The 27141-nt window shown below is 39.9% G+C and overlaps 1 protein-coding gene across 3 annotated transcripts; it reads right to left on the bottom strand.

Moving 5' to 3' along the window:
* Nucleotides 1-979: 979 nt before the first annotated feature.
* On the bottom strand, nucleotides 980-26707 carry LOC110729215 (kinesin-like protein KIN-14Q). 3 transcript variants are annotated; one of them, XM_021908925.1, is made up of 17 exons: nucleotides 26509-26707; nucleotides 6121-6243; nucleotides 5869-5922; nucleotides 5656-5757; nucleotides 5365-5570; nucleotides 5062-5272; nucleotides 4907-4983; nucleotides 4722-4821; nucleotides 4524-4622; nucleotides 4243-4419; nucleotides 3854-4139; nucleotides 3046-3207; nucleotides 2741-2956; nucleotides 2603-2640; nucleotides 2225-2388; nucleotides 2017-2142; nucleotides 1101-1883 (listed from the first exon to the last, which is right to left on the bottom strand). In XM_021908925.1, exons 2-17 carry the CDS (start codon nucleotides 6200-6202, stop codon nucleotides 1101-1103), a joined length of 2883 nt encoding a protein of 960 aa, XP_021764617.1. In that variant the 5' UTR covers nucleotides 6203-6243; nucleotides 26509-26707. The 3 variants fall into 3 exon arrangements, with proteins under 3 accessions (XP_021764615.1, XP_021764617.1, XP_021764618.1); XM_021908923.1 differs by lacking the exon at nucleotides 26509-26707 and having other exon boundaries at nucleotides 980-1883; nucleotides 6121-6567; XM_021908926.1 differs by lacking the exon at nucleotides 26509-26707 and having other exon boundaries at nucleotides 5656-5736; nucleotides 6121-6568.
* Nucleotides 26708-27141: the final 434 nt, after the last annotated feature.

Here is a 27141-nt window from a genome sequence, read left to right as displayed (position 1 = left end):
TAGTTTCGGGTCGATTTCGGGTCATGGGTCGGGTCATCGGGTTTGGGTTAGGATTGCCAGGTCTATTTGTAAGGGAGGCAACCCAGATCTGTAATCAGCAAATAATCTATTCAGAAGTATATATTGTGAATGACGGTAGTATATAATGCGAATTAAACACCAGTAAGAAAAAGAAACCCAAAAAAATAAAAACATACAAGCAATATTCTAGGTGATGTTACTATCAGATGTCATTACAGCTTGAATTATGATAGTTAAAGGTGTTAGGATTAGTGTGGAGATAGATAAATACATGGAGACATAAGGAGATTGCATAGAAGCTGCCTTATTGTTAAGGTTCGACCAAACTTGTGAAAAGTTCGGTCGAACCCGGTTTTAAGTCAGTAGGTGCACCAGTTTTCATTTCTAGAGGAGGAGTGACCAAACCCAAGGAGGTTCGACCGAACCACCCCAGGTTCGACCGAACTCTGGGTAGGTTCGGCCGAACCTCCCTGCTCCCTATTTCGTCGCTTCGTTTTCGGCTTGTGCGATTTGCTTTAATCTTAGCCGTTAGATTGTATTTTCTACCTAGACTATATATACCTTTTCTAAGCCTCTTTGTTGAGTATTCACAAACATTTAAACACATAGAGAGGTTTTGAGAGGGTTTATGAGGAGCATTTGAATTCTATACAATTCATGCTTGTAATTCTTGAGTTCATTCATCATCAATAATACTCCATAGTGCAAGGGTGGGTTTTTTCTCCCGGTTCTCGGGTTTTCCCACGGTAACATTGTCTTCCTTTTACTTGCTTTGATTCCTTCAAAGTTGTTCTTGATTGTTATGCTTGTTTGTTCATTGCTATTGTGGGTTGATTGCAAGTTAGTTGAACACTTTAATCCTTACAAAAGGGTCCTAAGATGTGATTTAAAGTCCCATGACAAAATTAGAAACATCTGAATTTTTTTTAGTGAAATTGCAGAGATGAAAAGCTTAGAATGAAGTAAACTCAAATCAATATCATGTTTATATACTCAAAGAAATCTGTTACAAGTGTACATAATCAATTAAGATGAAAAGCATCATCAGCAAGAAATTATATAAACAAAGATTTAACCATTCAAAAGTTCCATCCCCTCTCCTTCTCCCTTTGACTCTGCTTCTTAGCTTCCCTAGTAGCCATTCTTCTACCATTGCCCAACAACACCCTCTGTCCCAATCTTCCCCGACTTCCAATTGAGACTCTAACCTTCTCAAGTCCTACATTTACACCTCCTTTCTTAAGCTGTTGCTGCATGGGAGATTTCCCTTTTTTCTGAAGACTTCGCCTCAGTACACTATTCAACTTTTTTACGCCACTCTTACAAGCTACGGGGCAGCATATAGCAGGCTCTAACGAACACTTATCTACCTCATATCTCTCCTCTTTCTCGTCTTCTAGAGGTGGAGGAAATGGCGACGCTGAAGGATGGTAGACTGTCATTGGTGTGCTGGGTAACGGAATTAAAGAATTTCTTCTTGGATTTGATGCTACAGGAATCCGCTGTGTAGTCGGGCAAAGAGAAGCTCTACCTGTTTTTTTCGGCTGCATGAGTAGCTCACCTGTCTCAGGATTATTTTCTTTCTCCAGGAGAAAGCTCTCTGCCAGAAGAAAATATGATGGCATTTTGTGGTTGTTATGATCAGAAAATAAACGAGGAAGACTTGGTGAATCACATGTGTTTTCATTGACATTCTTCAGAGTTCCCAGTGTTTTAACTACTAGAGGAGGTCTATTCGGTGCACTATTTTGGTCTTCAAACTGTTGCCGCATTTGTTGTTGTTGTTGCTCAGCGATTTTTGTGTCTACATGTTGTCGTGCCAACTTTCTTTCTACCAAAAGCTGTGCCTCAAGTTCCTTCAGCTGAAATATAAGACCTCTTACTCTTAGTAACGGTTTAAAATTCTCAAACACACAAAAATGATCTATTAGCCAATAAGATACATTTACTGCTACTGTTCAATGGAATTTACTTTCTCCTGTACAAGAAGAATACCTTTTCTTGAAGATTCTTGTTCTTCTGGTCCTTGTCTTTGATCTTCGACTCCATATTGTGAATTGTTTCCTCCATCTTCTTAACCTGCAAATCCTTCAATTTTGCCTCTTGCTTGGTCTTCTCAGCCTACAAGCAAAAAAAAAGTTGTTCAATTAAAAGATGATATTAATAATTAAAAAAGAAAGCTGAAGTGTGGAACCATTATTACCAATTGCTTGTATCTGAGAAATTCAATATTGTCCAATTGCTTCTTTGCTGGACCTAACTCAACTCCTTTAACCCTGCTAGCAAAATTAAGTGAGCATATAGTCTCACTTAAGTCATTTTCATTGGGACTGATCTGTAAAAACATAAGCGCCTTGGAGTCTCCACCTACGAATTAAAATTGAAGGAAACGTGAACCAAACTCCATTTCAAGTTGAGGGTATCCAGTTTTCTCCATAGCTCATACATTAATGGTCAAAAAAATTTATATATATATATATATATATATATATATATATATATATATATATGTATGTATGTATGTATGTAATAATAATAATAATAATAATAATAATAATAATAATACAAAATCTCACGTTACCTAGAGAATCTTGAAGTAGATGGGTAAGCTTGGAGTTCCTGCGGAGTAATATGAATGTTAAAACAGGACCACAATGGTACTATGATGTATACAGAAAATCTGCAAGGACAACATTCACATAAATGATTGACAATGCACCTGAATGGTACATGTTGACTCTTATTTGCCAAAGCAGATATGACATCTCCAAGAACCGAAAGAGATTTATTAATATTCTGTGCTTCCTTCAGTCGTTCACCTTGAGCTTCAGTTTTGGCTATCCGTTCACTGCCTGCTAGATCAACCAACCACAACTTGCTTCTAGTGCATTCTCCAGTCAGCAAATTTTTGCCCTTTACCATTACACAGTGTATGCTGCAACAAATGTTAAAAGCATAATGTACATTGATAATGTCAAAAGCTAGAAAGAAAGAGGGTAAAATAGCATGAACTCGGAAGCGAACCAATGAGACCGGCTACTGTGCTCATTTGCATTAGTAGAGCCAACTGCCCTGGCATTACTTCCAGTTTGTAAAACATCCCAAGCCTCTCTAATGTTGCTTACATGTGCTTCAATCAACCCAGGAACATGAAGGACACCTTCACTGGCCTGCCTGATCTCAAGCCTAGAAAATCAATATACAATTACACATCCATTCTTAGTACGATATCAGACCTTTATCACAAACATGATAATCAGTAAATAACGCTCATAAAAAGTTTTATCAGTAGTGATGCCTGATGATAATTCAGACGAAGCAATACAAGTCAAAATTCTAGCTGAGCAAACTCAATGTAAATTAAAAGGAGGGAAGTACAAGCCATATAAATTAACTAGAGCAGCTAATCTGGTAGCGATAACACGATAACACTACCGGTGAAGTCCACTAACTACAGAATGGTAGAAAGTGGAGGCAGCATACAATGTTTTTATATACTTCGTATATAATCAATCAAATCAGAAGGAAAGTATTGAATCTTGTTGATGAACTAGCTCCTACAAATTGCTTGAAGTATGGAGTAACCATTAGAAAGTTATGGGCCACACTCTTGGAGGCTCAAGAAATATGTTGTTAAATCCGTGTGAGGTGCCATTCAGGGTAAATTGCTTGAGTTGAAGGCACTTGTACAGTGTAATACTATAAACATAAATATGTAACTCACGTGTGATTTACGAGTTATATAGTGATATTTAATGGAGCATGAATCCCACATGATCAACCATTTCTGACCTTATATCTATTGTAACTTTCTGAACATTAAACAGCCTACCTCTTTGAAGCTACACAAGGCTGAGTTCCAGAGGCTAATAAATCTCTTATTTGCTCATTGTATACCTCCAAGACACTCACACATATTTCATACTGAAATAGCTTCTGTCTCTCACTCATAATTTCAAACAGTTCAGCAAGCGTCCTATAATTGACACCACGAGCATCCTCTGTGCCCTCCATTGTGAATGTCTTTCCTGTCCCAGTCTGCCCATAAGCAAAGATACAGACATTGTATCCATCTAAAACTGAGGTCGCAAATGGTGCAGTATCCTCGAATACATCAGCTGGTAAAGGAATAATAGATGGTAAATAGTAGAGGTTCAATGAATAACAATCACAGTTGAATGATTGATATAGATAAAAGGTGATTATTAAAGATCAAACTACCTTGGCCTGCTTGCGGACCAAAAACAGCATCAAACTTGAATGTCTTACGTGGATGACCATTTGACTTAATTGTGAGTTCTCCATCTCTAACAGATTCAAAATCAATGGCTGCCTTATCTCCCATGGATATTTCCACTGGATTCATCGGCCTGCAGCGACAGAAAACACGTATATTACCTGCAAAGCAGAGCACAGACTAGGATTAAGTTCTCAACAACTTAATGTTAAGCAATAAAGTTTCCTTAGATTTGTAACTACTTGATTTCAGCACAACGTCAGACCTTTTAACTCCAGAACTTTGTTATAAAGTTCTTTTCTTTGTTTTTCCCCTTCACTGATTTTCGTCTTCAGCTCATCATGATATGAAACCTGCTGAGTTACTATCAACAAAGAGCCAAAAATTAAGTACAAAACCATCAGTACTTATTGTTACAAAACCATCAGCACAAAATGTCTAGATAGAGCACTAGTATTGTTACATGTGGCTTGCATTATAGATTTCAAGTCATCCATATGTCCAAGGCAATCCTTGTATTTCTTTGCTTCTTCTGATAATTTGATTTGATCCAATTTCAGAATCTGAAATTCAGAAATATATACTCTAAGAATCTAAGATTTCAACAGACCATATATGAAACTTGGTCAATAAAATCGATGTCAGTACCTTCAAATGTCTCTTTAAGACACTCAAGGAGGAGAGCCATTTGCTCTTTTCTTTGACTTGTCCTTCGACCGCAAATGCTGCATTATAATGAAAGTTCATCAAGGTGCAAACCAAGTGCATTCGCAGAATAGACCACACATAGAACACTCGATTACCTAATGAGCCAACATGCATTGACTTGCGCATGAGCTCATTTTGGAGATCATGCAGGGATTTTAAGGCCTTTTGGCACTCATTGTTCTTGACCTCATTCTCTTTCTTCAGCTCTCCTATAGCTTTCCTTGCTTCAATTAACTGCTTCTTCTGATTATCATATTCTCCTTGCAACTTCTTGATACCTCCCGTTGACTCAGACCCATATATATCCTGTGCAAAACAATTTATCAAACCACAGATTAACACTCAAGTGTCGCGGCATATCTAACTACTAGAGTAATCCATGAGTGTAAAATAATTACTTCAGCCGAGTGCCAAAATGATGAAAACTTGGAAGATTCATGGCTACCCCGAGACGCTTCTGCTTCAACTCCATTTATGCCTTCCTCTAGTGAAAGTACAATATTAGCTGCCCTCTCCTGAGCAGAACTCTGCTTCAGAATATCAGGTGAACCAGCACAGACAACCAAATCAGGCTCCGTTAACGAAAACCCCAACATCGACCTACCTGCATTTATCACCAAATCAAAATTCCAAGGCTAATCTCAATACACATGTACATTGTAAACAGACAATGGAAATTCCTACAGTACCATTGTTTGTATCACCCTTAATCAGATCAGTAAATCGCTGCGGACTAATAATTTCCAAGCTTTGATGCAACCCAGTAGATCCTAGAACATCAAATTTCAGACCTAATTCAAAATCATCATTTACTTAATCTCAGTCAGGCAAATCATCAAACATATGGGGTTCATGATATACTGTAACATTTACTTAATAATCTGAGAATATACTGTGATTACCTTCTGAATTTTCCATCTCCTTTGATTGAGAATCTGTAGTAATCGAAGAAATGTCTAACAAAATTGAAACAAACCCAGACTAAGAATTCAACAAAATTAGGGTTTAACGGCGAAAAATAAACAATTCTAAACACATCTTGATTCCCACATTTTAGGATTTATGACAAACTAATAAATTCGGAAAACCCAGATTGAGAAAATTTATCAAAATTAGGGTTTAATTGGAAATAATATTATCAGAAATTTGCTTACCCTGAGAAAAAATTAGGGTTTGTTGTTGACGAGAAACATCAGTAAGAAGAAGTGGATCATGCCATTGATTGTGGTCCTCCATTGTTGTTGAAACTATGGAAGTTTGCGCTAGATTATTTTGAACTGAAAAAGATGAATAAAGAAAAAATGCTTTAAATTTAATTTGATTTGATTGAGAGGGAAATTTTTAGGGGTGAATTTTGTTAATGATTACGTTAAAGCCAAATATTGCATTTCGTTGTTCTAGTGAAATATGACCGTTGTTGTCTTGTTGATGTTTAAATTTCAAATTTAGTGAATGGAACATTGCTTATTTACAACAAACTGGAGATGGGAATTTTTTCTACTTCGTATATTTTTTTTGGAGTAAAAATGTGCACCATTTTGTTGATTTGAGTGCATTTTGGCAAATAGCTAGGTTAAAGTAAAAATTAAGGATTACACTTTTCTACTTTTCACTTTTTAGTACCTAAGCTTTTCTTCCACCTTTCGGTAGAGCTGTTAAAAATTGACCCGACTCGAGTACCCGACGTGAATTAGTAATGATCTGAACCTTTTCTGTACCCGAACAATGGGGTGAAACTAGTAACCCATAACCCGACCTGAACCCAACCTGATGTTAACGGACAACCGATTTAATCCAATACTTTATGACCTGAACCCGCACCCGACCCGATAATAACCGTCAACCGATTTAATCAGACCCGACAACAATCTGAACCCGAACTAGTTTTCGACCCTATTAGAACCTAAAAACGTTTATAACACAACACAACCCGTCATTGAAGCGAGTCATGGACGATTTAATAAAATTTTATATACCTTTTGTTCTACTTATATATTGGTACAATTTGTTCATCTTATATACATTTTGTTTTCTATTACTTTGTATATAGTGATTAGGGGATTTTTCCCCACCAATCACCATCTGACAAGTGGACCAATCAGGTTCCGCCATGTGTCCGTCACATGGGCCAATAGGAGCCTGCCACGTGTCAAGCAATGATCCGTCCACTATGGACCAATTACGACACGACACGTGTCCTTCCCATGACACCTGGGATAACCGGTCACCTAGGCCCAACTTCCGAGGGAAGCCCAATCAGCCTAAGGTTAACCTAAACCTAGATTGGCACGTTTCCCGAGGTTATAAATACCTCCCTTAATCCTCATTAAGGGGGATTACGCAGAAAACGCAGATTACACACATTAAACTCTCTCACCTAGAGAGACCCAATCACTTTAATTTCCGCACTAATTACTCCTTAATCAAAGACTAACTTGACCGTCGGAGGCGGATCTCCAATCATCCGGAGCATCCGTTAGTTTTGCAGGTACGGGCGCCCGGTTCCAGTCTCGGAATTGTAACTCTCCCGCAAGACATCAGAAAACCCCGAAACATCTTGGCGCCGTCTGTGGGGAGAGTACTTCTGAGATGGCATCCACGTTTGTACCGGCTCCTGAAGAGAGGCGTCCCCTAGACGACCCTCAAGTTCAGTCGGGCCACGATACTGAGAATGAATTTGAAGTTGAAGCTCACACAGCTTCAGACGGGACCCTAAGGGCCCGACGTACCCGTCATACCGAAAGGAGGGAACGGGAACATCTTCAAACTGGAAGCGAGCCAGCAGGCGCACCGCCTGTTCGGCAGCAGCCAACTGATGGGTCTGCTCCCATCACAAGGAACGAACTCATGACCTTCATGAGGGACTTCAAGGGAGAAATTCAAGAGTTGATCAACAAGAAGCCGCCTGCTCTAGACAAGGAGCAGTCGGCTAAGAAACCCTCCACTTCACGGAAGAGGAAGCCAGTTCAAGGGCGAGAGGCGACCCCTCATCCTAAATCTAGGAAGTGGGAGCCACCTGCCCTTGATTTCTCAAAATACCGTTTTCCTACTCCAGGAAATAGGAAACCTGTTCGTCATATTCAGGCGGACGGGTCGAGAAAAACATACACAGACGCTCGGCTACTGCTAGAGCAGAAGAAGAGTGACCGATTGTCAGAGTCAGCCTCTACTTCAAACTTCCAAGACAGTCTGCGAAATACCTCGATGAGGCATACTCAGTCGTATCATGAGAGTCAGTCAGGCGGCACCTCCCGTCAGTCTGGTTATCATAGCGACCAGGCGGTACCAAACTTACCGTTTGTACCGCAACAACAGTATTTTTTACAGCCACCTCCATTTGGTGGACAAGCAGCAAAAAACGTCCAACCTATGGACTGGAAGCTACAGTTGCTTAGACTTGGCGAACAGCCGTCGGCCTTCTCCAAGGAAATTACTGAAGCCGCTCAGCCGGCCAAAGTGAAAAATGTATTAGTAGGCGCCTATGACGGCACTACTAACCCAGAAGACCATCTGATGGCATTCACCAACCTGATGTACCTTCAAGGGTTGGATGATCCCACTTGGTGCAAGTGTTTCCCAGCGACTCTCAAAGGAATCGCACAACAATGGTTCGGCAACCTGCCGACTGGTTGTGTAAATAACTTCAAGACGCTTGCTTACTTATTCACCTCCAACTTCGCCATGAACATCCCTGCGAAGAAGACGACCCTTGATTTAGGAACAATTCAGCAGGGCGAGAAGGAGGGGCTTCGTTCTTACATCAGGCGGTTTAACCTGATGAGAATACAGATTCAAGGGTTACCGGATGAAGTAGCCTATACTGACTTTTTCAGAGGTCTCAAAGACGGGTCGACCTTCAAATTTGATTTGGTCCGAAAGAGGGTGGCGACTCTTCAAGAGGCCTTGATTGAAGCGGAAGCTTATATACAGGCGACTGATCTTTGTAGTACGGTAAAACAGTCAGACGGGAGAAGGTCCGACAAAAGAGAAGGACGACAGAAACAGTCGTCAAACAAAGACGAGAAGAGAAAAGAGGTCTGGGCGGCTGATTCCTCTAAACAGCCGGCCCAGAAAAAGAAAAAAGAATTCAAACCATACTCCCCAAAGTATGCGTTTAACAAGGATAGCCAATTTATCCTAAAGGAAATCAAGGGACGGATCTCAATTGAGAAGCCGGTCCCCATGAAGGGTTCTGCAAACAACCGGAACCAAGAAAAGTTCTGTGATTATCATGAAGATGTTGGTCATCACACCAATGAATGCATCAGTTTCATGCGGTATCTGGACCGCCTGGCTGAGCAAGGTGATCTTGACACTTATGTCAGGAAATCTACGAGGAACACTTCCTCGAAAAAGCAGTTGGCCAAAAAGAATCAGCAGGCCGACAGTTCAGATACAGATGATGCAGTCGTCTACACCATTGCAGGCGGCTTCTCAGGAGGTGGCCCCACTATTAGGGGCAACAAAGACAATATCAGACGGTTAGATGTAAATTCCGTTCACCAAGAACGGCCCTCTAAATATTCATTTCCTGAGATTGTCATCACTGAAGAAGATCTAGGAGGGGTAAGAGGGCCGCATGACGACCCTATCGTTATTGAATGTAAAGTGGCCAACCAGAGAGTTGGCCGAATCCTCATAGATACCGGAAGCTCCTCAGATCTCATCAGTAGCAAATGTCTGTCGAAACTAAAATATCAGACTGATTGCATACATCCGGCATCCCACCCTTTAGTAGGGTTTGGAGGAGGAGGAGTCCACCCAGTTGGACGAGTGGATTTACCCATCCGCCTGGGTGAAAAAGGGGAAGGACGAAACATGGTAGTCCGGTTCCTGGTAGTAGAAGAACTCTCGGCCTACAACATGATTCTGGGACGACCAACCCTGAATAATTCCAAGGCTGTTATAATCCCATCTCTTATGTTGCTCAAGTTTGAGAGGGATAATGGAACAGTCGGGTCCCTAAGGGGAGATCAGAGGATGGCCCGAGAGTGCTATCTCTCGGATATCAAGCCCAGTGTTATGGCCACTATGTCGAGCGGTGGAAAAATAGACCTTGACAATGTCAAGGAGAGTGCGCCTGTTCAAGAAGCAGGCGGCAAGAAGAGAAAGGCATCCCAGACAGGGGCCGCAAGAAAAGACAGAAAATAGCAATCATTGGCAGAGGAGTGGTCGGATGAATTCCGCCCTCAGCCAGCTGGTGAGCATACGGACCTGATGTTAGATGACTCGCGTCCTGACAGAACAATCAAGGTTGGGACGACTGCTCTAAGGGACCTGGGTGACGATTTTCACAAACTATTGGAAGAATACAAGGACATCTTTGCATTCGAAGTCCATGAAATGCCAGGCATTAGTCCTGATCTGGCAGTACATAAACTGGCCGTGGATCCGAAAAAGAAGCCGGTACGGCAGAAGAAGCGGAACCATGGCGAAGAAAGAAGTCAGGCGGCAGCCGCCGAAGTTAAAAAATTACTTGATGCAGGGTTCATTCGGCAATGTTACTTCCCAGACTGGGTTGCAAATGTGGTGCTTGTTAAAAAGCCGAATGGCACCTGGCGAATGTGTGTAGACTACACAGACTTAAACAAGGCGTGCCCCAAAGACAGTTACCCTCTGCCTAAAATTGATAACCTGGTCGACTCAACAGCCGGCCATGCTTTGATGAGCTTTATGGACGCCTACTCTGGTTTCCATCAAATTCCTTTATGGGAGAAAGATCAGGAGAAGACAGCCTTCGTCACTGATCAGGGGTTATACTGTTACACGGTCATGCCGTTTTGTCTTAATAATGCCCCGGCCACTTTCCAGCGAATGATAAACACTGTGTTCTTTGATCAGATTGGGAGAAATGTCGAGGCATATATTGATGATATGATTGTCAAGTCTAAACTTCAAAAAGATCATCTGTTGGACCTCCGAGAAACTTTCGCCACACTAAGGCGGCACCATGTCATGCTCAATCCCAAGAAATGTGTCTTTGGAGTTGAGTCTGGGAAATTTCTCGGATTCCTTATCAATCAGAGAGGAATAGAGGCGAACCTTGAGAAGGTGCAGGCGGTCATCGACATGCAGTCGCCTCGTACCGTCCGAGAGGTTCAGAAGTTAACAGGTTGTCTGGCATCATAGTCAATTCCATCTTATTGGTGATTACCGAACACCACTAATCTTGACTTAAGACGCTCAATATCACCATTGGATAAATATTTGGTCTTATAGACCCATTGACTGCCAAGAGCACGTTTTCCGGGAGGAAGCTGTTCTAGAGTCCATGTACCATTATCCTCTAAAGCACGGATTTCTTCTGTCATAGATTTGCGCCATCCATCATATTTCATTGCCTCCTTAATTGATTTTGGGTCATTACCCTTAATAATTGCTGCAAGAAATTTCCGATAATTGACAGAAAAATTGTCACAATTTATGTAATGTGCTAAAGGATAAAGAGTACCTGAGGGTGACTTGAAGGAGAAGATAGTGAACTATTAGCAAAAACCGTATATGTCACAAAATCATGATGTAAGACATTGGGAAAACTTTTGACGATGGCCACGACCCAATTCTTGTGCATTAGCTCCAATACCGTGAGCTTCATTGTCAGGAACTGGCCCAACATCAACATGATCTATGGGAAAGGAGTTGGGCTCTTGTGAAGCATGCGGCCCAGCGGAGAGGGACTAGTCCGAGCTGGGCTCTTGTGAAGCCTGTAGCCCAGCTGGTGTGATGACCAAAGTGGGCTGTGATGAAACCTACGGCCCCTTGGTCGAATTGGGCTATGGTGAAGATGGCGCAGCGACCGATGAAGACCCATTTGGCTGAACAGTAGGTGTTGGGTCACTGACTGAATCGCCCACTTCATGATTTTCATCAAAAAATAAGTCTGAAAAATCCTCTGAATATTTTTATCCACAAACTCATTTACCGGAATGTTCACTTCCTCCGGACTCTCAAACGAAAAAATTTCTTCGATAAATTTCACATCCCGAGAGACGAAAAATTCCTTTGTAGTCAAGTCAAACAACCTCCATCCCTTTTTGCCAAACGGATAACCCACAAACATACACTTCCGACTACGACTGGCAAACTTATCACCTTTGATTTTTTGATTATGTGCAAAACATAGACATCCAAAGGTTCGAATAGTATCAAAGAAGGGTGGTTTGTCAAATAGAATCTCAAAAGGAGTTTTATTTCCCAAAAGAGGAGTTGGGGTACGGTTAATCAAATGTGCGGCGGTGAGAACACATTCCCCCCAAAAATAAATTGGCAATTTTGCTTGAAACCTCAAAGCACGACTCACATTCAAGATATGTTTATGTTTCCGCTCTACACTCCCGTTTTGTTGGGGAGTTCCCACACATGATGTTTGAAATAAAATTCCAATAGCTCTGAAATACTCAAGTAAACAATTAAACTCTGTCCCATTATTGGACTACTTTAATTGTTTGAGAAAATTGTCTATCAATCATAGCGACAAAGGCCATAAACATTTAAAAAACTTCTAATTTATCAACCAACAACTAAACCCAAACTGCTCGTGAATACTCATCAACAATTGTTAAAAAATATCGAGATCCACATAACGAAACATGTCGATATGGACCCCACAAATCACAATGAATTTTCTCAAAAAATTGAGATGCTTTATTATTACTTGAAGGGAATTTGTCTCTCGGATGCTTAGCATGCACACATACTTCACAACCTTTATTTAAATGATCTTTGCTACTACTAACATGAGGAATTAACTTAACTACTAATATGTCCAATTTATATAGTGTTTTACCCCCGTCCCTTAGTCATAATTAGTAGTATTTTTGGCTCTTTAGAGCCGCTTTTATTACTAATTGGTGTTTTCTAGTGTTTTCGTATATTTGGTTGACTTTTTCAGGGATTAGCACTTTGGGAGCATTTTCCCGAGATATTATGGAGCAATTACGAGCATTGGAAAAGCACGACCAGTTTCTATAGCCTAGAGCCGGTTAGAGCCATCGAGCCGGTGATTAAGGGCTCGGTATATGTGATACCAGGGCATTTTGACTAAGTATTCAAGACCCGAAGAGGAAATCCAGATTGGCCCGAAGAATTAAAGCCCAATTAAAGTCCAAATAGTGGCCCAAGAGAGCCGCCCGGCCAAAGAGGTTGGCGCCCGGAGGCGCGTCCGGCCAGGCGAGGAAAGCAAAGGCTGGCGCCCGAACTCGCGCCCGACCGGGCGCGAGATTCATACTTGAGAGGAAAAAGGCGCACTCGATCGGGCGGTGCCTCGCCCGATCGGGCGTGTGTTATTTTTAGGGGTTAATTATTCGACGTTTAAGTTTGTTTTAGTTTAGGATTCTTGCTTAGTATAAATACTTTTCCATTAAGCGAGTTTAGGATCTTCTTTTACTCTTTTCTTAATTCTTTCTTAGATTTTCTCTCTCTAATTAGCTTTTAGATTAGTTTCTCTCTCATATACTTTGTTCTTAGCTCTATTCTTAATTCCATATTTCTTTGGTAACGATTTCTCTTCTCTTAATCTTAGTTATTTATTTTATTCCTTTGATCATTTCTTGATTTATTTCTTTGATTAGTTTAGTTTTTATTATGTGTGAGTAGTGCTATTTCAAGGGTTTGTGGGGATCCATAAATAATATGAAGGGGTAATTTATTGTTGTTAATTGTCAATGCTAGATTAATTTCCTATTGATTGATTTAATGCTTAGTGACTAGATTTGCGAAGATCTTTTATGCATGAGTTTGACAATATTGATTCGAGATTCGAAAGATGAGAATTGATGTTTAGGTTTAGTTTCAATAGGCAGGTTAATTTATAAATGGTTAAGTCGAGATTCAAGAGATGAGATTTAATGCTGGTAAATTGATTGTGTGATTGTAATACGTAGTGAAAGCCCTTTATGATCTGATTAATGTATGCATTGATAATTGATTATTATGTTTTACCCTGGAATATTATTTATTGGTGAACCTATACCCTAGGCCTTTTATTCATTGTTTTCTCATTACTCTTAATCTTCGTAGTTTAGTTTCCTCTAATTATTTTATTTTGGTTACTTTATAATCTGGATTATATTAATTAATTAGGAATAGAAAGACTCGTTTCTCTGTGGATTCAACCCTACTTTCCTATCTACATTAGTTAGAAAATTTAGGAATTACTTTTGATTAGGTGATACGACTTGAGCCTGTCAAAATTTGGCGCCGTTGCCGGGGAACCGGTTTAATTTTTATTTCTAATTATTTTTGTTGTCTAGGTTATTTCTTTTTGTCTCAGTGAACGTTGGTTCTTTTAGGCAAGTCTCATATTTGCTTTTAGTTTTCTTTATTTATGCCCAGGTGTTCCAGATCAGCTTATATCTCATTCGATCCTGAGACCGAACAATCCTTCCATAGACAGAAGAACCTTTACAAGCAAATTCTGGCGGATTTTGGTGATAATAACAATCACCGAGATCCTCTAACTGATTCTAGCGATTCAGAGGTATCATCAGATCCAGAATCAGAGATGACGGCTCTAAAGAAGCTTAGTGATTACTCACAACCAAAGCTTACAGATTTTCCACACCTTACTCCCACTCCGGCTCTTGATGGGGTACAATTTGAGATTAAACCCCAATTTAAAACGATGATAGAAAGGAAGCAATTTAGTGGAGCTAAGGGTGAAGACCCAAATCTTCATATTGCAGACTATTGTCAGTACTGTAATACCATCAGGCAAGCTGGGGTCACACAAGACCAAATCAGGGAGATTCTCTTTCCTTTCTCTTTAATTGGAAAATCCAAATTATGGTTTAATGGATTAAATAGAACTGCACTTGGTATAACTAACTGGGAAACTCTTGTTTTAAATTTTTATAACAAGTATTATCCTGCAGAGAGAACAACCGTACTACAGAGTGCAATTCAGAACTTTGCCCAAGAAGCCGATGAAACTTTATATGAGGCTTGGGAGAGGTTCAAGGACCTACAAAGAGAATGCCCCCACCATAATTTGGCACAATGGCAGTTAATCCAAGCCTTTTATAATGGCATTGGAAATTCATCTAGAATAATCTTAGATTCTGCAGCTAGTAGGAGATTTATGAATCTTAATGTTGATGATGCAGGTCAGGTTATTGAAGATATGGCGATACATAATTCCCAATATGGGAATCCTAGAGGCTTTGCTAACAAGGGGAAACATAGTGTTGACTCTGTATCCTTTTTGCAATCTCAATTAACTTCTATCTGCCAGAAATTAGATAATCTTAGCACTGCTAATACAGCTAATGTTTCTGCAATTAATAATAATGCTAATGAGGCTTTATGTGAAAATTGTGGAATTTTAGGTCATTGGGAGCAAGATTGCAGGAGTTCCGTGGAGAAAGTTAATGTCTTTCAAGCTTATAGGCAGAATAACCCATACTCCAACACCTACAATCCTGGGTACCGGAATCATCCGTACCTTTCCTACCGGAGTATTATTGTTCAAAATCCACCACCACAAGAACCACAGGCGCCACAACAACAACAACTGAAATATTACCACCCCAATGCTGGCCAGAAGAACCAACCACAACAACCCTCCTCATCATCCGACCCTTCTTTGGCGGAAATTAGAGCGATGCTGGTTAACATACAAAAGCACATGGAAAGTAGAGATGCACAAATTGATTCAATTCTAGCACACAATAAAATTGTAGATAATCAAATTGCGCAACTTTCTGTACTCTAAAAGCCCGCGAACAGGGAGCACTGCCAGCACAGCCGATCAGGCCTACAGATCAAGCCTATGCAATTACTCTAAGGAGTGGTTCAAACTATGAAGGGCCCCCTATGCCCAGAGACGATGAACCTGTTTTAACAAATACTTCTAATCTTGATTCTGTTAAACCTGACAATGTAGCTAATAGCCCTGCAGGGCTAAAGCATAGTACTAATATATCTAATTCTACATTGCAGGGTACGAATCCAGAGAAGGTGGCCATTCCAGATAAGAGTAATAATGCTCCAAAGCAAGTTATCAAACTTCCATTCCCCAATCGTCACTTGAAAACAAATTTGGATAAGCAGTTTGGTAAGTTTTTGGAGATGGTAAAAGATTTGAAGGTAACAGTTCTCTTCACAGAATTAATCACACAGATTCCTGCGTATGCAAAATTTATGAAGGAAATATTGACAAGAAAAAGGTCTATTAGTGAGGTAGAGACAGTAGCTTTCGTTGCAGAGTGTAGTGTCTTACTTCAAAATAAATCTCCACCTAAATTAAAATATCCAGGTAGTTTTTCTATCCTTTGTCATATTGGCAATCTAATAATCGATAATGCATTGTGTGATTTGGGTGCTAGTGTTAGTGTTATGCCATTATCTGTATGTTCCAAGTTAAAAATGGGTAAATTAAAAGCTACTTATATTACTCTACAAATGGCCGAGCGTTCTTTCAAATACCCCTTAGGTGTTTTAGAGGATGTTCCCGTTAGAGTAGGTAAATTTTACATACCCGTTGATTTTGTTGTTTAATATGGCCGAGGATATGCAAACCCCAATTATTTTGGGTAGACCATTCCTCAACACTGCAGGAGCAATTATAGATGTGAGAAGTGGCAAATTAACACTATCAGTAAGGGACTATAAAATTATTTTTAATATTAATAATACCCCTAAAAGCCCCATGACAGAGGAGAAGTGCTTTAGTGTTAATGTGGTCATAATTATTCTAACAAGCCCCAAGCTCTTGTAAAAAATCTCTTAGAGGCGGTATCTTGTGTTGCATCCCTTTCAGATGAGATAGACAAATGGCAGAAGGAAGTTGATGCGATAGAAAGAGCCCTCTACACTTTCGGTCTTGGTTTTGAGGACGAAAAGGTGGAATCAATCAAGCAAGTTGTGGAAATTGAGCCTACGGTGAGTGTTCCGCCAGATCGAGTTGCAAGTGCTAAATGCAATGACAATTTGAAGCAACCCTCGATCAAAGAGGGATCTTTAGTGCATAGCATTGAAGAGCCCCCAATCCAAGACAAGGACGATCCACCAGATAAAGTGAATTGGCGTCCCACAGGGTATGTCAGGAAGTCGCGTCGTAGCCTACGCTCAACCAGGTGAGGAACCACCCGGCCAAGCGTTAGGCCAAGGGTCCTAGTTCCTGTACTTGGTAAGAAGGTCGTGCGGGACCTAGATAAACCAGCGCTTTGCGGGAGGCAACCAGTAATTTAATGCTTTTTAGACTAGTTTTTCTTTATTTTTCTCTTATGAAAGGAGAGATGAGGGAATTTAATGAGTTTTATGAGTTTGTACAGGTTTGAAGGAAAAGAGTTAGCCAAAAAATTTAAGAAAAAAAGAAAGTAAAAAATTCGTCAAATTAGCCTCGGGCCCGACCAGGCGAAGCTCGCTCGATCGGGCGCGAGAGCAGGGTATAAAAATCGGGTGTTTTCGCCCGATCGGGCGCAAAACTTGTCGTATACAGACATCTTCGATCGCCCGATCCGACGAATCTCGCCCGACCGGGCGCGAAAAGAGATGAAAATTTAAGCACCAGATCGCCCGATCGGGCGAGTGCCGCCCGACCGGGCGCGAGAGTAGAAGAAGATCGGGCATTTAGATCAACCGATCAGGCGAGTGCCGCTGACCAGGCGCGCGAGCATAGCAGAAAAAAAATCCAGATCGCCCGATCGGGCGAACACCCGCCCGACCGGGCACGACAGCCATCCGGGCTTAATTCTTCTTTTTCTTCTTCAATCTTCTTTCTTTTCTCATTCTTATTCTTTTTCCTCCATAACTTTCTTTCTCTAAAACCTTAAAACCTCTACCTTCTCTCTAAGATTTTCTTCTTCATTTCTCACCCAAATCCGAATATTTTTACATATTCTTAATCCTCTCTTCATCCTCTACAATCTTATATATAAATTTTCGAATTCCATTCAAATTGTTTTTCATACCCATTTCACATTATGGATTCAAAGAGGGCTTGATCGATTTTCGGAAGGAGTTCTAGCTCGAGGGAGGAGTACGACCCGGATTTACAACTCCCCTACTGGCCAACGATCCGTATTGTTAGCCAGGAGCAAAAGGAACGGCTAGAACACCTAGTCGGGCGCGAGGTAATTCCTTCACGGTGGTTACACCGCCCTACTTTAGAAACTTATGGTTTGTATGATTTTGTTAAACGATTTTTGAATGACATATGAATGAGAAAATTCGTTGATATGCATTATCCTACATATCGTGAATTAACTTGTGAATTCTTGTCTTCTTTGAAAGTTGTAAATAGTAGAAATGAGCCGAATATATATTTTAGATTGAGCAATAGGAATATTAGTTTAACATATGTTGAATTTTGTAAATTGTTTGAATTGAATTCTGAATTACCATTCCAATGGCATGTTGATTACAAAATGGGTGATATTTATCATGCTCTGACTGGTTTTCCTACCCCCGACCCCCAACATGCTAGTACAGAACCTATCCATCACCCTATCTTAAAAATCTGGCAAAGATTTACGGGTTTGTGTTTTCTGGGTAGGAACGAGCCCCATAACGCCCAAACCAACGGACTAGCTGTTATAGGTCACTATGTGTATGGGTTTGGGAAACTGAACATGGGTAGGTACATCATCCACCATCTGAGCAGACATGCCACAGCCAGTACCCAATCTCGCACCCCCAATCGTCTAGGAGGCCTTATCATTAGGATAGTAGTGAAAAAGGCCGGTTTTGTTGAAAGTGGACCCCACCAACTGACCAACTGCGGACCGGATACCTATATGACTGCTAGGTATTTTGAGGAGTTGGGGTGGGTACGACTGGATAGTGAGCAGACACCCCACTGGTGTATTAGGACTGGGACCGAGCAACCTCTGCCCATCTTTTCCCTACCTAGTCCTGACTTGACCGTCTTTCCCCACGGGTAAGTGTCCTACACATACGACCTTTTAGTTGCCAACACTAGGGAGCAAGCACCACCAGTTCCACCACCAGTTCCACCACCAGTTCCACCACCCCAGCCTGAGCCCGAGGTAGCGTTTTCTCCACCTCGCATGTCTCATTCTGTCCCCCATGTTGTCTCTGACCCAGTTTGGGACTTTCAGAGTATAGGTCAGGCTTTGGGCCGTATCAAGCATTCTCACACTTACCTTAGGAGGATGGTAGGCTCCATTAACCAGAGGTTAGGGTACCTTGAGAGGAACCAGGGTAGAGCTCTCTACCCTATGTACGATGACTATGCTCGTCGGGGCAACATTCCCGACGATGCTATTTACCCTTATTGGTTTCAACCTCCACCCCAAGGATACGATAGGGATCCTAGTTCCCATGGCATTTATACTAACTATTCTGCCTTCCATGGGTACGACCAGGACATTCCTTTCGGGGGTCCGACGGGGGGGGGGAGTTTTCATGCTAATTATTTTGGTGGTAGCTCTTCTGATGCAGGTGGCAGTGGAGGTTGAGGTTTCGGCTCCATGGATGAGGATGATCAGGACTAGCTATGCTGGGCTAGTTCCCGAGCCAATGAGGACATTGTCTGATTCTGGCTTGGGGGAGATTTTGGATTTGGTATCTTTCTTTTTCTCTTTTCTTTTATTTTTGGTGTGTTTTCTTAGTTTAGATTTATTGCTTTCTAGGTTAGTTTTATTGCTTTCTTATAAATGAAAAATAAAAAAAAAATTGAAACATATAAAAATTACAAAAATACGTTCCAATGAATTGTAAATCATGCTTCCCTATGCCTCATACTTGAGAAAATTGTTTTGATTCTTGGTTATTGATGATAAATATTGTGGTTTTGTTGATCATGATTTGATATTTGATTGCCTTGAAACCTTAACATGCGTCAATCTTGCCCAACTACTTGTGAATATAGTGCTTGACTAGTTGATTTGGTTAGGAATGTGTGTTAGAGCCTGGTATGTCAATGAATTTGAGTATTGATTTGCAACTATAAGTAATGTTTGTATGACTCATTGTTATGCACATTGTGGAGGACGAAGGCATTTGTTCTTTTAGGTGGCCTCCAGATGATTGTAGATACATTTATTCCCTTCTTGCTACCCATGATGTTGCCTTGACTTTTTGTTGTTTATTAGCTTCATTACAAGCCTACTTTTCCCTATTGGTTACTAGTCCCATGCTTGGCTTGGGGGAGCTATTAGTGAGTGAGGCGAGGGAGTTTGTAGTGTGCTTATTATTTGCACAATTTGGGTGGGTTTTGAGAAGCTATTTTGTTTTTGATCATGTTTATTTGTGATGAGTTTGAAAGTTATATCTTCTTGAAAAATAAAGTATGATGTTATGAAAAAAAGAGAAGTTCAAGAAAAAAAAAGTGAAAAAAAAGCAAAATGAAAAAAAGTTATCAATGTTCAAATGTTCTAGTTGGAGGTTGATCAAAAAGGAAGAAAAATTTTGAGCTTCTATGAAAACTTTAAGTTGGAAAATAAAGTTTGATTATTCACTCAAGTTCTTTATTATTATATCTTATGAGTGAAATTGTAAGAGTTGGGACTATTTATAGTGTTTGGAGTTGTATTTGGTGGATTAGTGTTGGGGTTGAGTTGTCTAGGAGGTGTTGATCATTATTTATTTTGATCATGGGTTTTTCTAGGATTTGCTCCCTTAAGCATAGCTTTTCTCTCACTTGTTCCCAAATGATTCCTACCCTTTACCCTAGACTTACATTACAAGCTTTATAGACCTTCCGACCTTTGTGCATAAGAGTTGTATGAATGTGAAAGTGTCGTTTATCAAAGGAAGTCATGATTTGACATATTTCGAGTCGACTAGTAGGTTGAGCGTACATCTTTTTATACACACAAGAGTGTTAGTTAGGAGGGCATTGTTCACATAAAGGGGTTGGTTGGAGAGCGATCGAGTACATCTTTTACTCGCCACATAAATGAGAGTTGAGTGTGTGAGCACTAGTCTTGAATTCTATACGCTCTTGTGGTTTGCTCTATTTGACAATTGTTAGGGAAGAAGGGCAATTGGATGGATTTGATTAGTTTATTTTGAAGCATGTTTATTTGATTTAACCTGAATTGTTTGTGCTTAATTTTTACTTTTTGGGGTGAAGCATATTTATTTATTCATTGATGAGATCTTTGCTTAGGGAAAAGCAAAGGTTTGGCTTGGGGGAGTTTGATATTTCCAATTTATATAGTGTTTTACCCCCGTCCCTTGGTCATAATTAGTAGTGTTTTTGGCTCTTTAGAGCCGCTTTTATTACTAATTGGTGTTTTCTAGTGTTTTCGTAGATTTGGTTGACTTTTGCAGGGATTTGAACTTTTGGAGCATTTTACCAAGATATTATGGAGTAATTACGAGCATTGGAAAAGCACGATCAGTTTCTATAGCCCAGGGCCGGTTAAATCCATCGAACCGGTGATTAAGGACTCGGTATATGTGATACCGGGGCATTTGGACCAAGTATTCAAGACCCGAAGAGGAAATCCAGATTGGCTCGAAGAATTAAAGCCCAATCGAAGTCCAAATAGTGGCCCAAGAGAGCCGCCCGGCCACAGAGGCTGCCCCCGGAGGCGCGCCCCCGGGTGAGGAAAGCAAAGGCTGGCGCCCGAACTCGCGCCCGGCCGGGCGCGAGATTCATACCTAAGAGGAAAAAGGCGCGCCCGATCAGGCGGGGCCTCGCCCGATCGGGCGCATGTTATTTTTAGGGGTTAATTATTCGACGTTTAAGTTTATTTTAGTTTAGGATTCTTGCTTAGTATAAATACTTTTCCGTTAAGCGAGTTTAAGATCTTCTTTTACTCTTTTCTTAATTCTTTCTTAGATTTTTTCTCTCTACTTAGCTTTTAGATTAGTTTCTCTCTCATATACTTTGTTCTTAACTCTATTCTTAATTCTAGATTTCTTTGGTAACGATTTCTCTTCTCTTAATCTTAGTTATTTATTTTATTTTTTTGATCATGTCTTGTTTTATTGCTTTGATTAGTTTAGTTTTTATTATGTGTGAGTAGTGCTATTTCTAGGGTTTGTGGGGATCCATAAATAATATGAAGGGGTAATTTGTTGTTGTTAATTGTCAATGCTAGATTAATTTCCTATTGATTGATTTAATGCTCTGTGACTAGATTTGCGCAGATCTTTTATGCATGAGTTTGACAATATTGATTCGAGATTCGAAAGATGAGAATTGATGTTTAGGTTTAGTTTTAATAGTCAGGTTAATTTATAAATGGTTAAGTCGAGATGAGATTTAATACCGGTAAATTAATTGTGTGATTGTAATACGTAGCGAAAGCCCTTTATGATCTGATTAGTGTATGCATTGATAATTGATTATTATGTTTTACCCTGGAATATTATTTATTGGTGAACCTATACCCTAGGCCTTTTATTCATTGTTTTCTCCTTATTCTTAATCTTCGTAGTTTTGTTTCCTCTGATTATTATATTTTGGTTACTTTATAATCTAGATTATATTAATTAATTAGGAATAGAAAGACTCGTTTCTCTGTGGATTCGACCCTACTTCCCTATCTACATTAGTTAGTGGATTTAGGAATTACTTTTGATTAGGTGATACGACTTGAGCCTGTCAACTACTTTTTCCGACGGATGCCCAAGTCGACGATGCCACAACTCCAACTTTGATGTAGCTTCCACGGTTGACACTGTCAGTTTGCTAAAATAATATAGTCCATCTCTCCTAGTTCCTGTTCCAATCAGCTCCTTCGCTTGGTCCTGTATAGTACAAACATGGGAATCAAATTGGACAATAGTATGTAAGTCATCATTAAGTTGGGAAACAGATAATAAATTGCAACTCAAGTTTGGGACATAAAGAACCCTGGTGAGAGTAATCTTATCCGACAACGAAACAGATCCCACCAAGGTAGCCATTACTTTTTCACCGTTTGATAGCCCAACGGGGCATTCAATTTTCAGAGTATCAATTAACCAATAACTATTTCGTATAACATGGTGAGTTGCTCCGGTATCGATAATCCAAGATGAAACATCAAACTAATCAGTGAATCTATTTTCGGGAATTTGAGCATTACCGACGACCCCGACAATGGCTTTCCATTATTCGGGTGTAAAAATCTGCCCCAAAACTGAAGTAGTAGAAGAATTTGATGTAGAAGGCGCACAGCCACCTGCTGTCGCATTAGCACGAGGATGGCCTCGCCCCTGCCCCTGCTTTTTGTTATCGGGTCTACCCACGAGATCATAACAGTGAGTCTCGGGATGGCCCTTTTTCTTGCAATGACCACAAACCATCTCTGCCTAGCAGCTTATGGCCTTGTGCCCTGTCCTCCGACACTTGCTGCAAACTGGTCTCTCAGAGCCATATCCTCGACCCCTCCTACGACCCACACCAGCCGCATCAGACCCTGCACGCACAGCAAACCCTACGGCATCAGATTGTGCGGGTGGGACTTCGTGTTTCGAATTGCGAACACGCTCGTCTTGTGTCACTAATTGATATGCTCTGTCAATATTTGGGAGTGGATCTTGAGACAAAATTTGTGTACGAAGAGAGGAGAAAAAATCAGAATCTAATCCCATTAAAAAATCATGTAGCCTCGCCTGTGCTCTACGCTCTTCATGAAGCCTCCCTGCCAAACAATTATCGCAACACGAACATGAAATCAGAGGTTCATGAAGATCAAGCTCTTGCCATAGAGTATGTAGCTTGCCATAATACATAGATACGGACATTGATTTGGTCTGCTCACACTTTGCAATCGAGGAACATAGTTGTTGAATGTGAGGACCGTTAGTTTGAGCGAATCGTTGTTTAAGGTGATCCCAAAAGGGTTTAACTTCTCTGAATTTTGACAGGGTTGATTTTAAATCGGGGTCGATTGTATTCGTTATCCATGATATTAGCATTGCATTTTTCGCTGTCCAATCAGACTTTGTGCAAGGAGGTGACGGTTTAGTGATTGTGCCATTTAAAAAATCAAATAGTCTTCGAGCTTCTAAGGCTGTTTAAATGTCGGCAACCCAAGTTTCATAAATTTCATCTATTAAACAAGTAGGAGTAACGAAATCTCCCGGTCAATCTTGTGAACCGAGGTAATATGGTGAATTTGGTTCAATTTTTGGAGGTGGTGGTGGTGGTTGATCACCACCGCCAGCCATGATTAATTAACAGAATCTAAACACTTTGGCCTGATACCATGTAGAATTAGGTAGAAATTATCTTTCCCCTTCATTGATCAATACTGCCGAAATATATAATACAAATATCTCTAGATTCCTAGTCCTAGATAAACATGGAAATTAGAGAACATAAGGAAATAGAAAAGATATCAAATAATTATTCTCCTAAATATATGATATTTCCTAAATATATCCTAATAAAATCCCTTTAAGCTCTCGGCTCCCAAAACATGAGCTAACCTGGGCTTTCTCAAATGACGGTAATCATTCGGTTAAAAACTTAAATCCACATATATGTTGGGAAAGGGTTGTGATCTCGATGACTTTCATTATGCGTGGGTTGACATATGGAAGGCCAATGTTTGTCCTAAGGCAAGAAATTTCCTTTGGCATCTTTGTAGTCAAACCCTCCCTATGCGAAGCTTGCTTAAATACCTGTCACTTGACTAAGGATGATAGTTGCCCATGGTGTGAGAACTGTGATGAGACTTGGAGACATACGTTTTTCGAGTGTGTGAGAGTTAGAGGTTTGTGGGATGATGCTAATTGTTCAGAGATGTATGCCTAGAATTTTTTTGGAAATCCCTATGAATTGGAGGAACTAGAAATGGAGGAAAGTTAGGCATTTACAAATGCATAACAAGGGGTATTCATGTAATTATACATTTTTACAAACAAATGCATATTCTGATATCACTGGATGATCAAATGGTACCACTGAATATACAATGATACTATATATGCACATAATGGTATTATATATGCATTTAATTGTACAAAATTTATGCATAAATAGTACCACTGAGGATTCAATGGTACCATATATATAAACTTTCAGAGCAACAATCAACTTGTGGTCCCCCATCATGTGATACAATATGACAAAAAAGAGGTGGGGTCCACCTACAGACCTCTCTCTTCCTATCTCTCTCCTCTTTTCTCTCTCTATCATGTGTTTTAATAATATTTTATTCAATGTTATGAATTAAGAAAGGCCTAACTTTTCTCCCTTTAAAATTCCTCTATGAACTGCTCAAGAATTGAAGAATATTTGCCCAAAAACTAAAGTTTGTGGGCTATATCTGCTATGATGAATAAGGCAGGAACGCAACCTGAAAGTCTTCCAACAGAAGGAAACTCCTTCAACTATGTTGTTCGAACGTGCTCCCAGGAGGGTTGATGAGTATGATAGGTATAGTAAAGCCATTTATTCATCATCTTTGAACTCACATTGTGCTACCCCTAGTATTTGGCATTCCCCACCCAAAGATGTAATCAAAATCAATACGGATGCATCTTTGTGTGATTCATCTTTGTGTGATAATGTAATACCCCGTGTCTCATGGGTATAAATATCCACCACCATGTCTCTCTCTCCTCTTAGTTTTTCCCCTTCCCCTTTTGTTTTTCACCTCACACGCACACAGAAATGGTGGTTGGCTGCCACACCACTTCCCACCGGTAGACCACCGCCGCCAGCAACAGGCAATAGCAGCAGCCACCGGCGTGGAGGGCATCAGCAGCCCCATCCTGTCCGTGAGGATGTGTTTTTTTTTTTTAAAAAAAAAAAAAAGCTTCTCTTCCTATTTTAATTTAATCTAGCCTTGATTTAATTATTGTTTTGGGTTTTGTGATGATTTTACGATATTTTGATTATAATTTTTATGTATATAATTTTCAATCATTGGTCGGGTCTAAATCTACCGCAAGTGTACAGGTCAATTTCAGTAAATATAGGGTGAGCAAGGTATCGTATACACAAGGACGTCTACTCAATTACCAAGTTAAGAAACTAAAATATTATATAGACAACAGAAAATATGAGAAAAGTACTACTAATACTATAAACGAAATGATTAAAGTTGCAAACAAGTATGAGAAATAGTTCTAGGTTTCGAGTGTCGCCAATTACTCTCTACAATGAAATTAAACTAATTGCAGGGTTGAATAAATATAGTATAGCAATGATCGAATTACGAGTATGTAATCTCCTCTCCCAAGGTAGAAAACGTATATTTAAATCAATCTCATGTCTACTTCCGTGATCAAAACGATTGAAATAAACACATTAAGAAGGAATTCAATAAGACCACCCCAAGTGGATGACTATTCCTAAAATTATACTACATGACGTTTGATAATCCCACGAACTAGTATTGAAAGTTCACTTCCGCTAATAATCCAATACCTTAAACATTAATCAATTGGCCTGATTAAAAGTACAAATTAAAACAAGATTATCAAATTGCAATTATATAAATCAAACCAAACAAAATAATTCAACTCATAGATAAATTGTAAAAGACTACATCCCTAACCTAGAACAAACGAAATTAGCTAGACATGGAAATCAAGAGAACACAACTAATTAATGAAGAGTCAATATTAAACATATCAAATCAAGCAAAAACCAGTCAATTGCATAAAATTAAAGGAAGAAAGAATACTGCTCCAAGCTCGGTCCGGTCACGATTTTTGCGAGGTGTTGTTGTTCGTCTCCTCTCCTCTTTCGTGCATCCTCTGCTGCATCGTCTCCGTCTCCCCTCTGCGAGTGTGTGATTTATACAGTAGTAGTTGTGAGGGTTCTTTCGTGGGTTTTTCCTCTTGCTGCCGCTGCTACTTTCTTTTCGGAGTATTGAGTTAGTGGGTTGCAAAACATTAAAACCCATTACTTTTCTTAAGACCCTCTCCAATGGTGAGACTCAAGTGAGTATTTTTTAGGAGACAAAGAGTATTTTTTGCAATGTATAGTATACCAATAAGTTGGTACCTTAGCAACTCCAAAAGAAAGTTGCTAAGTTTAGATACTCAACTTTGAGTCTCATTTGACAAAAAGTGTGGGCCCCTGTCAATATTCTAATATGTTCTTTTAATTATTTAAGTTTTACCTGTTTTTTTAATCTTATAATAATTGATGAGTCATAAATTGAAAGTGACATTTGTATATTTTAAAGAGTCTCACCATTGAGAAATTAGACTTCACATGAGTTGCTAAATTGAGAATTGGGTATGGTATCACACTAGTAGAATAAATGTGACGGGAAGCTCCAATTGGCAAGCAGTTTTAAAAATCCGGTTGC

The sequence above is a fragment of the Chenopodium quinoa genome, unplaced genomic scaffold (assembly GCF_001683475.1).
Source record: "Chenopodium quinoa cultivar QQ74 unplaced genomic scaffold, ASM168347v1, whole genome shotgun sequence".
NCBI classification, from domain to species: Eukaryota; Viridiplantae; Streptophyta; class Magnoliopsida; order Caryophyllales; family Amaranthaceae; genus Chenopodium; species Chenopodium quinoa.
This window is presented reverse-complemented; position numbering and strand designations above follow the sequence as displayed.

What these genes read in the sequence shown, in the direction of transcription:
- LOC110729215 (XM_021908925.1), bottom strand. Translation starts at nt 6,202, where the DNA reads ATGGAGGACCACAATCAATGGCATGATCCACTTCTTCTTACTGATGTT. An exon ending in CACAGTAGCCGGTCTCATTG is followed by an intron (nt 2,957 to 3,045) that starts GTTCGCTTCCGA and finishes CATTTGTTGCAG; the next exon opens with CATACACTGTGTAATGGTAA. An exon ending in ACAAGAATCTTCAAGAAAAG is followed by an intron (nt 1,884 to 2,016) that starts GTATTCTTCTTG and finishes CTTATATTTCAG; the next exon opens with CTGAAGGAACTTGAGGCACA.